Source organism: Callithrix jacchus, chromosome 1 (genome assembly GCF_049354715.1).
Source record: "Callithrix jacchus isolate 240 chromosome 1, calJac240_pri, whole genome shotgun sequence".
In the NCBI taxonomy this organism is placed as follows: domain Eukaryota; kingdom Metazoa; phylum Chordata; class Mammalia; order Primates; family Cebidae; genus Callithrix; species Callithrix jacchus.
Genome location: NC_133502.1, coordinates 194,953,568 through 194,966,816, shown reverse-complemented (window position 1 = coordinate 194,966,816; position 13,249 = coordinate 194,953,568). Strand labels below are relative to the sequence as shown.

Below are 13,249 nucleotides of genomic sequence, written 5' to 3'. Positions count from 1 at the left end.
GAAACTGTGGTGAGCTTTCACCATTTCACTCCAGCTTGGGCAACAAGAGCGAAACTCCAACTCCAAAAAAAAAAAAAAAAGAAAAAAAAAATTGCTGGACATGGTAGCGTACACCTGTAGTACCAGCTACTCAGGAGGCTGAGGCAGGATGATTGCTTGAGCCCCGAAGTCAAGGCTGTGGTGAACCATAATCAACAAAAACCAACAAAAAAACAATGCACAGAAAAAAAGGTTTATCTGGGTGCCTCTGGGTAGTATAATTGTTTTCTTCTTTATTTTATACATCCTGACAATTATTTCCAAGATGATACATGCCTAAATACAAAACCCCTCCAGACACACTCCCCTGTACCTGGGGAAGGCATGTGTCTGGGCTATGCAGGGAGCTTCCATTCTCCTGGGGGCAGCTCTGCCAGGATCTCTGGGGTCTTGGCATCTGTCACAGAACCCCAGGGGTTACAAGGCTCACCACCCCAAGGGCACCTCTGAGCCACATGGTGATATACTGTGGCCCAGGGGAGGCCACTCTGGACTCTGGGTTAGGATCTTCCCATGAGAGGAAGTGCACCTAGGGGTGGGGCCGCAGGCTGGCTCAGAGGTGCCCTTTTCTATACAGCCGGTTCCAGGAGGCAGTTGGGTTCTGGTTTATTCAATGTCAGAGGGACATAAGGGAGGGGAGGGCAAGCTAGAAAAGCCCAAGCTGGTTGTTTCAGCCATTTTAATACATTCAAGAATACTTATTAGAACAACATTTAAAAGTATTGTCAGTCAGCAGAAGCCTGGAATTAAGAGAAATAGAAATGCGACTGGCCCTTTTGCAGTAAAGCTTGTGCTTGAAGAAGAGGCAAACTGGTTCCTGGAGGCTTCATGCCACGTGCCGTAGGACTGAGAGCATCTCCAAATGTCACTTTAAACATGTGTGACCATCTATAGTCATTGCTAAAGCCCAGTGTTCCAAGGATCCTACTAAGACAAGGCAAAAGGTACCCTCACCTGCAGATCTGCATGCAAACCTTCCCCAGGGAGGGGCCCGATCAAAGCCTCCAGACAGGCAGGGCCAGGCCCTCCCCGTGCCCATCCTCTTTCCCTGTAACTGACCCCAAGGCCTGATGCTGGATCCAGGAGACTCCCAGATGGAAAACACAGATATAGCCCATCCATCCATGGCCACCTTCCTCCAGAGGATCCCGGGAACGCCCCGACACCCCCATCCCATGAGGCACCAGGGCTGTGCTCACATGGCCAGCAAGGGATCAAGTTGGTAACTGCAACTTGGGGAAATCCCCTCATTCTTAGCGCAAAATAGCCCCCAAGGACACAATAAATAAACAAAACCATGACCAGACACCTGGATGCGGACAGGTGGACTGGCTCTGTGAAGGCAAATGAGAGCACAAGCAGGAACTGAGGACACCTAAGTGGAGAGACAATTAAAAACAGTAATTCTCATACGAACATCAGTCACTCACGCTGACAGCAGAGCTGGCCATCAGCAGAGCAACAGCAACTCAGACAGAGGGCACTGGCCCAGGTGTCTGCAGGGGTCTCTGGTATGCTCTGTGGTGTGACTTTGCTTCCCTGACTTCTGCTTTCTTAGCTGAAAACAGGCATTTCACCAAAGGGTGCAGCCAGTGGCAGCAGCCTGAGCTCCCAGGCTGACATGTGGGTAGGGCTGATGGGCAGCTCCTGGCCATCTGGTGTCGGTGTGCTGGCAGCTGCACCCACACAAACTGCCCCTTTTTTCATAACCACACTTTCCTAGGCTACACGAACATGTTAAACTTCTAGTCTAGAACATCATACTTGAATGCACACCCCTCAGCCCACGATTGGGTTGGCCAGGCCTCCTGGAAGCCCCTCATTGCATCTAGTTTGTGGGGCAGTGACCCCGCTTCCACTGGTGGCTGGTCTTCCTTGTGGTGCTCCGCAGATGACAAACACCGTTGTATTCTTGAAGCTACAGGTCTTGTCTGGACATTGTTCAAACCAACAGTTACCGCATTAGGCACACAGGAGATCCCTATTCCCAGAAAGAGCTGTTGAGTCCCAGCCTGAAAGCATCTCCAGTGACCACCTTTAAATAAGGCTTTGGTTCAAACAGCATGGACCCAGTACCTGGGGAAGGTGGGTGTGTGGGGCACGGACCCAGTACCTGGGGAACGCATGTGTGGGGGGCACGGACCCAGTACCTGGGCAAGGCGGGTGTGGGGGGCATGGACCCAGTACTGGGGAACGCAGGTGTGGGGGGCAACCCAGTACCTGGGGAAGGTCGGGCAAGGTGGTGGGAGACAACTCAACCACTGAGCCCTGAACGAGGTCCTGCCTTGGCCATGGAGGGCAGCGGCTGCCCTCACAAGAAGAGTTAAGGCACTTTCTTCAACTCTGGCCTAGGAGGATGAAGCGCCTCAGTGACTGTAATGACAGTGCCTGGGCTCCCTAAAGTTGTTTACTTTTCTCCTATTTCCTGCTTCATTCCTTGCTCTCACCATGCTAATGTACAGATCTTGTGTTTAGATTTCTATGCTTATATATGTAACTTTGGTACTAAGAGAACAGAAGCAACTTTTTCCAATATTGCTCATAACAAAACAAAAATCTTAACTGGAAAAACTCCTTATGATGAGGAAATCTAAAGCCAGAGCTGGGACTCCAAACCCTGTCCAGGATGGAAGACAGGTGGCAGAGCCCAGGCAAGGGGACCCTGCAACTGCCTCCTGTCAGAAAGCCCAGCCGCGGGAGTGCAGCGGCAGCACCCCCAGCCCTGGAGTGCCTGCACTGCACCCTCTAGATGCTCTGCTAGCTCATGCTGAAAACGCCTGGATTATGTCGGCCAGGATAGCCCTTGTCAGGTGTGGGGTAGCTGACCCACATCTGTGGTGACAAGCTCCTCCAAACTAGGATCGTGAAGGGTCCAGGGCGCTGGGAAACACCAGGCGCTGGCTGACTTTCCTTCTGGGTTCTCACCAGCACGGAACCCACCCTGGCCAACAGTCAGGAAGCGCCACGACCGAGCCTTCATCAACCCCAGTGAGTTTCCCACAGAACTGAATCCCCTTTCCCAAGCTGAGCTGTGTGCATCAGCCCTTTTTGTTTGGTGCCCTGGAGCACTAGTGTAGTTCAGTATTCTCTTCAGAAGGAAAACTTCAGCAGCCACTGGCCTTTGGGATGTGTGCTGAGCCCACATGACCTGAATGGATGGGTCATGTGGGAGGGACCCCAGCGGGAGCTGTGGGCCACACGGCTGAGTTCTGCCAATACAGAAGCCCCAAGCTAGAGGCTCACACTGCGGGGCAGCCCAGAGTTGCTGGAAGCTTTACAGGGGTGCGTAGCTAATGGCGTTGGTGTCGCTCGGTCACTGTGGAGGGTCCCCCCGCTGTTGGGGCAGCTCCTCCCGGCACGCTCAGGTTTCAAAGTACTTGTAGATTGCTGTCACATACAGCATCACGTTCTGCCAATCAGGCCGTTCAGTCCGCACCATTTCATTAATGTCCTGACAGACAAGGAAGAGGCTCAGTTAGAACTGCAGGTCACCACCAGGCTGTCTCTTGGGCTCTGCCACAGCAACATGGACTCTAGGGGTTGTATGGGGCCCTGAAATATTTTCTTGGCCTAATTACACGTTTCAAAAGCCTGGCCAAGAACACTTCCTACCTGGGCATCAGCATCTTCCCCAGGCCACCCACCCCTGCCCCAGAGCCACAAGCAAGGTGGCTCTCTGCTCCCTGCCATGGCTCTGCAGAACTGGAAGGGTTTCACCTAGTATGGGGGGTGGGGGAGAACTTCCTCCCTCCTCCCCCATCTGCCTCTCTTCTTAAACCATTCCGTGGGGGACCCTTTTGAGAGCCCTTCTCAGCCCCAGGAACTGGCCTAGGAGAATTTCGGTCGAGAGCTCCCAGAACCAACACTCTGATGGCCTTCACCATGGGCAACAGTCTGAAATCATCCAAGACTCTGCTCTGTAACTGTGCTCTGCAGAGAGGCAAGTGGCTTGTGACCAGTGAACTGATGTTTTAGGAAAATAAACTTGGGAAACTGTGGACCCACCCCTACCCCACTCCAGTGTCTCACAGCCTTTAACATGCAAAGGAAGGCTTCAAAAAGTGATACACTGCCGCTGCTGAAGGCTTGGGGAGTGTCCCAAGGGGCTGGCCTGAGAGATCCTTCCCTTTCCCGTGGGTGAGGAACAAAGGACGTGCTGCTGAGCACGCAGGGTCAGGAGGGCGCCCTTGGTGACTGGGCGCAGAAAACAGAAAACCTGTCTGTTCAATGCAAGAATCTTGACTATAGAAGCTTTTTAGGGTGGGAAAAAGGCCCACTTTTAAAAAATATTGGAAGTTTACACGTGTTGTAAAATATCCAGGAATGGAGAAATATTTAACTTATTTTTTTCCCTGTGCAGTTGAACAGAGACCACCCTAAAAAAAGCACACTTCTAGCAATGTAGATGCACCTGTGGCACGAACACTCGAATGAGTGAACGTGGTTGAAACACTTCCTCACAGCACCTCTACTTGCTACAAGTTAGGGTCAGGGCACTGGAGATGGGGGGAGGTGGCCCTGGGGAGCCCCATATACAGGACTGTTTGAGGCTTGGCTGGGCCTGTGGGCACTCTACCCTTTTTGAAAATCCCCTGATGGTGTGTCTCATGCAATGCTGTAGCACTCAGTTTACTTAATAAAAGTGTCTCTGGGTGTAGAAGGTTGGCTTTGGATTCGGACACTTTTTCTCCCAAAAAGTCAGGTTCAGCAAGGTAGAAGTGTGAGAGGCCTGAAGAGCCTGAGAACACGCTGGGTTTCTACACGTCTCTCCCCATGCCCTAGCAAGGAAGTGCAGGAGCCTCTCATCCAGCCTCTGAAGTCGCCTGCCTTTTCTGGGAGCTGCCTTGCCCTCTCCCTCTGGACAGACAAGGCAAATGGACCTGCTGGCATGGTGTTTTTGACAGTGACATTGTCCTTCTGACTTGAGGATTCCCTTATGAAAGAGATGACTGTGAGGAGCCTCCCCAGATAAGGCTGGCTGGGCCCACAGTTTCAGGCCTCCCACCCTTTCAGGGGGCATCCTCAGGGCGCTTCACGTGAGCTAAAGTGTTGGGGGCCAGGACGCATGATCCCACATCTGTACCCACCCTTGATGGGACCCTCCCTTGGCCCCAGAGCACCCTGTAGCCACCCACGCCCATGAGGATTCAGCTTAAAGAGGACTGAACTCTTTCTAACCAGAAGGAGGGCCCTGCCAGTGACTAAGGGGGACAAGGGCTCACCAGTGTGGATTTGATGCCAACACTTTCAGCTGCCTGGAAAGCCAGCATAAAGTTCCTTCTCTGTAAAAGAAACTGTGTCATTGCAGTGCATGAACAATGCATGGAGAAAGGTCACATGGCCTCCACAACCACCTGGGAAAGATGCACCTGAAGGATGACACCCACCTCCACCTGGTGCCCCAACAAACCTATGCTTGGGAGCCTGAGCTTCTTTCTGTATCTGCACCAAGTACCCTGCATTAGGCCCTGGCCACCCCCCTCCCTTCCACCAACACCTGTTCCTTCCTCACTCCTGAAGAATCCCACTTCTGACCCACCAACGCCAAGGCACCTGAATCCATACCCCCCAAAGCTAGTTAGGAATGCTCATCCAATGAGCTTCCCCCACAGGGGTCTTCAAGGGGTATCTGCAGGGCTGGGGGCTGACATGGGGAAGCAGAGGACTGGGGTTGGGGCTGCGGGCCTATATCCTCTCCAGCAGCCATCTGGGCAGGGCTTCTTCCCTGACCCTGTTCCTAGGGAGCTCTCGGGATGGAACCCATCAAACCATGCCCTGGGAGTGCACAGGGTTGGTGTTTCTTGCAGTTCTAAGGCCTACAGTGCAGAATGGGCCATGAAGTGACAGCCCTCCCCAAGGTGGCAGGAGGCTGGCCTGGCCTGGTCAGCACTGCCTGACTACTCTTACTTTCAGGGGGCTTCTTGGCCCCTTCCTGGTGAAACTCTTCCTCTTAAATGTAGTAACTCAGGAAGGACTGGCTGCTCCCACCAATAATTATATCATTTGGGGAATCCTGAACCAACCAAATACTACATACAAGTTGGGCCAGGGACTGGTGGGCTCAGCATGAATGACCTGATCCCAGAATAAGACCCAGCTGGCATAGGGCAGTCACAAGCTAGCACTGTGGCATGTGACCTGTTGAGGGCAGGCACTGCCCTTGGTTCTCAGCCCTCCAACCCTATGAAGCAGATGCCAGAAACTAGTCCCCTGTGGCCTACCTTATCCTGGCTGTTCAGTTCTTGATATGGAATGTGAGCGGGCAGATAGGTATGCAGGAGGGCACAGAAGGCCAGCCCATCATTCCAGCTGCTGCTGAAGTTTGTAATGTCAATATTCTGAAGGAAAGAAGAAAAACATGTAACAAACACACACTGGGACCCTCTTAGGAGATGCCAAGGACACAGGAGGCCTCAGATGCTGCATGGCCTCCAAAACAAAAGCAAACCCAGGGCAGGGGAGCCTCTGGAGAAACCACAGCGGGTGGGGGCTATATCCAAGGGCTACCTGGTGCTTATGACACCCCCACCCATCCCCCCACCAACTGTAGATGGCTGCCCCTGTGTAGTCATGCCTGGGCCTGGTGTAACACATGGCATCTTGCTAACTTATTAGGTGTTGCTTACAAAGAGAGGCCTCCGCCACCATGCCTAGCTAATACTATATTTTTTACTAGAGACAGGGTTTCTCCACAATGGTCAGGCTGGTCTTGAACTCCCGACCTCAGGTGATCCGCCTGCCTTGACCTCCCAAAGTGCTAGGATTACAGGTGTAAGCCACCATGCCCGGCCTTATTATTATTTTTTAAAGAGACAGGATCTCACTGTCTTCAGGCTGGAGTGCAGTGGCACAATCACAGCTCACTGCAGCCTTGAAATCCTGGGCTCAAGTGAACCTTCCACCTCAGCCTCCCAAAGTGCTGGGATTACAGGTGTGATCCACCTTACCTGGCCCAAGATGTTTTATCACATAAAATATTCTGCAACTCAGCTGGTATGCAGCCTTTATCCTTATTTGCAAGAATCCTTATGAAGATGAACACACACATTTCAATTTTCCTAATTCACACACTTTACGTAGACACCACAAGCTGAAAAAGAACATCGCATCGTCCAACCACCCTGTTCCACATTTCATTATTTCATGCCATCTTCAACTGCACCAAGAGCCAGCTTCCTAGGTGATTGAGAAAGCCCAAATTTTATTATTCAAGGCAAACCATCCAGCTTGTGGGGAACATTTTATACTCCTCCCAGGAATGAGTGATTCATAGAATAATATTAACACTATTATTATTATTATATTATTAACTATATCTGTATAGTCTTACAAAGTTTACAAAGCACTTTATGAATCTTGACCCCTCTTTATATACTGTTAGGACATAAGACCAAGTCAGGGACCTGTGGCTCAGAGACAAGGGCAGGTGGGGATCATGGGAATGGGAACCCAGGCTCGGAGCTGCAAGGATGTGTCCAACCAGCAAGGGCCCAAGTAGAGCAGGCTGGGCAAGCCGCCCCTGTGAGGGAGACCATCAGTCCAGCCTCACAGCTGGACTTAGAAAGCAGCAGACCATGTGGAGGATCACGAGGCTGACTCTTCATCAACTGCATCATCAAAATGTATTGTCTGGCCCCTGACTGTATGTGCCCGGGTGCTCCAGTATCTATGCAAAGCATGAACCTTCAAGGACAGCAGCCCTGAGAGTTACTTTCATTAGCCATTTCCTCTCATCAATGTGACCATCTGCTGCTTCCAGCTTCTCTGATATGACCCGGAGACACTGTCATAAACTGCTGTGAGGAAAGTCACCAGATTAAGGAACAAGGAAATGCAAACCTGCCAAGAGTCTGCTGACATCAGTCCTTCCCAAACACCTGGGCTGGGTGAGAATGCCCTCTGCCTCAGTGCTGCAGTCCTCACACTTTCTGGCCATGAAGACACAATCCTGAGAGTAAGTCCTACTATATTCCCAAGAGGCCTGGCCCGCCCTCCACAAGGCTCTCTGCTCTGGCCATGATTTAACAGTCACCACTCCATAAAGGGTTCTGATGACCTAATGAAGAAGGTGCCTTGTAGCAAACAGTGCTTGACAGTTACTGCTGACTGAAGACCCCTGAACACATGCACATGCATGCAACTTCACCTCTTTGATCTCATCTGAATCTCAGAAAGCAGCTTATCAGGGAGCCAACTAGGACCAGGGAGGAGTGCTTGGCAGGTGGCAGTGAAGACAGGACTGCAATGCTTGCCCCAAGCATCCTGTGAGCAGTATTCACTTTAACTCTCACAGTCACCCAGAGCAATTTGGAAGGAGGGTGAGGCTCTGAGAGGCCAAGACACTCACCCAAGCCACAGAGCGGGCTGTGGGATCATTCAAAGTGAGGTGTGTCACAGGAGGATGGCCTACTTTCCTTTAGGCATCTAGGTAAGAGTTCCTAATGCTCTGTCCACCTTTCCATAGTGTGAAGTAAGTCTAGAATTGGGGTGCAGATAAGAGGCAGGAATTAAGTATGCAAGACAAATGAAGAATGGGCCAGGACTCTTGCTCCATAATTTGCAGGGCCCACTACAAAATGAAAATGCAAGGCCCCTTGTTCCAAATGCAGAGGAAAAAGTCTATTAAAAGTATTAAAGGTCTAAGGGACTAAGTGCTTGATGAAAGAGGCATCCTTGCAGGGAGAGGGGGCCAGGAAACTTCTAAGTGTGGAGCTCTGTGCAAGGCCAACTGCAGCCCTTGGCCCCCAGAGGTCACAATCACTTCTGGAGGAAAACAAACCTTCACTTCCTGCCACAGCCGCCCCTTCTGCTCCCTGAAATGCAGGCAGCTCTGGCAGGGTCGTGGACGTGCCTGGCCTCACTGCCACATGGTGCCTCGAGGCAGAGGCTCCTGTGTCCCATCCGCCTGGCTGTGGGAACCCCAGCCTTCTCCCTCCGCTTCCTCAAGATAAACCCAACACCCCGCCAGGGAAGAAGCTGCTGCTCCAGCACCACCCCCAACTGGAACCTCCGGGAAGAGATTTCATTTACAAAGCATGCCACAGTGACCTGAACCAGGAGGAAAACAATGGCTCCTTCAGTTCCAGGCTGGGGGAGTTCATGTTTGAGTACCTGACAATTAATTTCCTATCATATCTAAAGCCCAAATGAAGGCTCCCTTAACCCTTGGTGAGCTGGAGGGCAGCCAGGCCAGGCTGCTCCACATGGCTCCAAGGCACCCTATGTGACAAGCTGGAAGCCAGAAAGTAGGGAGCCCAAGTGAAGCCTGAGTGCCCACTGACTGCTCTGCCTCCTCCCCCATCCAAAGAGACCATGTGGGGAGAATGAGCCAGGCTTCGAAAAAGGGGTTCCTCCACGGAAGTGAGGAAGAAGCCTGCCACCCTCTGCTCCCAGCCTTACCAGCAGTTGCATGGTTTGGAATGTTCCAGACTGAAAAGTCTAACTGCTGATGGAAGTCATATTGACTAAATATAAGAAAAGCAGGTTCTCTGGAAGGCACGGCACTAGACATCAGGCAGGAAGGTGGGGAGCTCCTCTCCACACGGCTATCACCGCCCGTTAATATTATGACAGGACTAGTAGCTTGGAGAGGAAACGCATGGAACGACACAAAATCACATGGAATCACCAGAGAATGGCTTGCTTCTCCCTTCCTCACCCAGTCAAGACCCTTGTTCTGCAGGTGGGACTAGAACACAGTGAGGCCTCCTCCACCTACTACCTGTCAGCTGCCACCAATCACACAATCTGCCAGCTATTCCCAAACCCAGACCACAGAAGGCTCTGGGCTGCCAGGGGAGCATAGGGATAGACGAGTGATCCCACGGACCAGCTCTGTGCTTGGCCTCTTGGAGCCTCAGCCTCCTTCAAGACCCCTCTAGTGACTGTGAGAATTACAGTGAGGTACTGCTCACAGGATGCTTGGGGCAAGGGTTCCTGTCCCATCTTCCCTACTGCCTACTGAGCACTCCTTCCCCAATCCCAGGGGGATAGCCAAGTGTCTGCAGGCGGCCCCCAGACCTGCCTCTTGCCATCTGCCCCTCATGCCTCTGTTCCGTGCCTAGACCCCACAAGGAGCCTGGGAGCAGCCTGGTGTTCTGTCTCCAACTGCATGAGGTCTGGAACTAAACTTTCTGTTGCTTTCTAAGGTGGCAACAGGTACAGGCAGGTGAATCTGCCTGTGGATTGCTGGCCCCTGCAGTGTGTGATCCCTACCTTCCCAGGAGGGCTAAAGTCACCCTGGATTTTCTTGGCAATTGAGGAAGAAAGCTAACGCTTTTATGCCTTGGATAAAAACAACTCACCACAACCAGTATGAAGCTTGTGGGCAGGGGTCTGAGCCAGGTCTGACACTTCCTGGGCACACAGCCCTGGCTGTCTTAAGATTTCAGTGAAGCAGATTTCAGCCCACACAAGATGACGAGTCCTCGACCCCTTCTGAAACTGTGATGTGCTTTACTCATGTAAGGTTTTTTTAGGGTTTTGTGCCTTGGCTGCTCCTTCCTGGAGCCCTGCTCCTGGGCACGTGGCCACAAGTCTGCTGACCCTCATCATATCCATGTTGTGGGTAACATCCACCATGGGCACTGAGGAAGGAGAACTGTCCAGACCCCAGACACAATTAGTGCCTGAAGAATATCTACGTTTATAGTTATTGCTCAGCTGTTTCCTTTATATAATCCTTCATCTATAATCATATATTAGTTTATAGAATTAGTGCTTGAAGAGTAACCTACTGCTTACATATATCTAGCATATTTAGTTCTATATAATCTTTCTACACAATCATATAGGTATTGTAGTCAGAGCTGTACTGACACATTTAGTGCTGATTTATATAATCCTTCTATATAACCATATAGTAGTCTGTAGTAGGAGGAATGCCTAAAGCAGTCACAGAACAGAAGCAGTATGTGGGAAAACAGCCAGACCAGGATAAGAACCAAAGATCCAGGTGGTGGCATCCCTGCCTGAAAGGGCATACGCTGTATGGCAGGCTTGGAACAAGTGCCTCTCTTCCTGATGAAGGAGTTGTAGTACCTTGCATCCAGTTCCTGTGGAAAGTAGGCCTCAGGCCTGAGATCCTGGAAGTAACCGAGGAAGAAGAACCCCTCTGGTGTGACCAGTCACTGAGGCTGTATGCCCTGTCAGTCTTTTCTCGCTTCTGTGCTAGCTCCAAGAATCCTCCCATAAATATCTTAAGAGAAGAGCACAAGTCTGTCAGCTCCCACTGCATTAAGCTTACAGTAACCTTCTATTAGAAATCTTTTGAAGTCTCCAGCCCCCAGATAAGAAGTGTTGAGCACGTCGCCTGTTGCACACAGCCCATCTCCTTGCCTCGGTGACCTAATGGGGGTGAACCCCTTTTCTGTACACAACCCTCTACTACTGTGCATGGCACAGCCCCCTGCTGCGCAGGCCCACCTTTCTGCCCAGGTGACATAATGGGGTGGTCCCCTTGCTTGTAACTCACGTGATTATGTATGCCCTATTACTAAGTCTATAGATGATGACTTCACTCACGACCCTGCCCCCTTCTTGTACCCAGTAAATACAGATGCTCTTGGGCACTGGGGGGGCCACCACTGATCTCTGCTCACAGGTGGTGTGGCCCCCTAAGTCCAGATGCTCTTCACCAGTTCTTCAGTGTCTGGTCTCTTTACTTCTCAGATTTTGCACCTCAGTACAGCATAAGGGACACCCCACGACCCCGTGGGGCCTCCACAGCCCTACACATATGACCTGAAAACCTCCACCTGCCTCCACCACTCCATGTTTTGCTTCACATGGAGCAATATCACATGCCCTGGTGTGTGGTTCCTTCCTTTCCTCCCTCTCCCCTTCTTTCTAAGGGGGTTTGGATGAGGAACTCAGGTAACAAACTAGCTTGAAATCCCCACTGCTGGAAGTTCTCACTCAAAACACAATGGTAGGCTCTATAATCACTTGTTTCAAAGCCATCTGGATGCCACGAGGCAGAGCTTTCCACCGCAGGAGGGCCATGCTGCCCAGTGTGTGGCTTTGTTTTCTGCAGGCCTGCAAAGGTCTTATCAGGATTGGCATCCAAATAGAAGAATGCAGGCCCTGGAGTCGTGTTCTTCCACTATTGGTAACGAAGACCTTCACCTTGGAGAGCAGGACAACAGCAACACCCTAAAATCTGTGGCCCCAGCATGGAATCCACAGGTGGACGTGGCCATGGTCACACATCTAGGGACAGCTTGGGGGAAAAGGCAGCTGGGCCGTCTGGGCAGAGGGCCTGGGGATGGGCTGCTTTTTGAGGACTCATTTGCACATTTGGTGAGTCCTTACCCCTGGGGTTTCATGGGTGGGTGTCTTGCTGGACAGGTGTGATATGTGGACTTGACATGGGCCAGGGCTCAAGGAGGTTTACAGGAAGTGTGGCTGGACTAGGGTCAGAAGTACAGCCGAGAGCAGGGGGAGGGCAGTGAGGGATGTCAGAGGCCGGCTGGGCAGTGGCTGCAGAGGTTCATATCAGGCTAAATTGGGGTGGTGGGTGGGAGATGGAGGGCCATGGAGATACTTGGCAGCTAAAGCAAACTAGACTTGGTGACAGACTGGCTATGAGGAGGGAGAGCACATGCAGTGCTCAGGATGGGCCTTGGCTTCTGTGGGCAGAACCAGACCCTGGTGGTGGCCTTCACAGAGGCAGAGCTCACTGGAGTGGGCGTTGAGCAGATGAGGGGTGTGTTTTTGACACCTTAAGTTCAAGGTACCTTGGAGACACCCAAAGGTTCTTGGTGGCAGTGACAGGTGGCAGAAGGAGTCATGAGAGCAGTGCAGAGAGACAAAGTGTGGCATCATCAGAGTCCTGTGTGGGATCCTCTAGGGATGGCTGTAGTGGATCATAAGCAAGAAGGTGCCTTGGATCCAGCCCCTGGGAACTCCCAGAACTAATGGCCATGAGGAGAATGGCCTTTAATGGGACACAGGGAAGGGCCGGGGGCTGGGGGAAAGAAACCAGAAGGCAAAGGAAGAGTGTGTTTAAGTCAGAAGACAGTGGTCAATGCAGCAGTGATGCGGAGAGGCCACGAGGACTTCAAGTCTCCTGCAGTTAGAAACACGAGTTGCCATTAAGCATTAGGAGTAATGGCAAATAAAGGGAAGAGCAGGCACAAATCAGGTTTGTGTGTTTTTTAAAAAAGGGTGGGAGTCTCACTAGGTTGCCCAGGCTAGGCTTGAACTCCTG

The 13,249-nt window shown here is 51.6% G+C and overlaps 1 protein-coding gene across 5 annotated transcripts in view; it reads right to left on the bottom strand.

Annotated features, from left to right (window-relative positions):
- Positions 1-701: 701 nt before the first annotated feature.
- Positions 702-13,249, bottom strand: part of SPECC1L (sperm antigen with calponin homology and coiled-coil domains 1 like) — a 153,281-nt gene continuing 140,733 nt past the window's right edge. For all 5 annotated transcript variants that reach the window (XM_035267244.3, XM_009007814.5, XM_035267261.3 and 2 more), the window contains 3 exons: positions 6,261-6,377; positions 5,262-5,321; positions 702-3,490 (listed from right to left, as the gene is read on the bottom strand). In XM_035267244.3, coding sequence (XP_035123135.2) covers positions 3,401-3,490; positions 5,262-5,321; positions 6,261-6,377 — 267 coding nt within the window. In that variant the 3' untranslated portion in view covers positions 702-3,400. The remainder of the gene's footprint in view (positions 3,491-5,261; positions 5,322-6,260; positions 6,378-13,249) is intronic.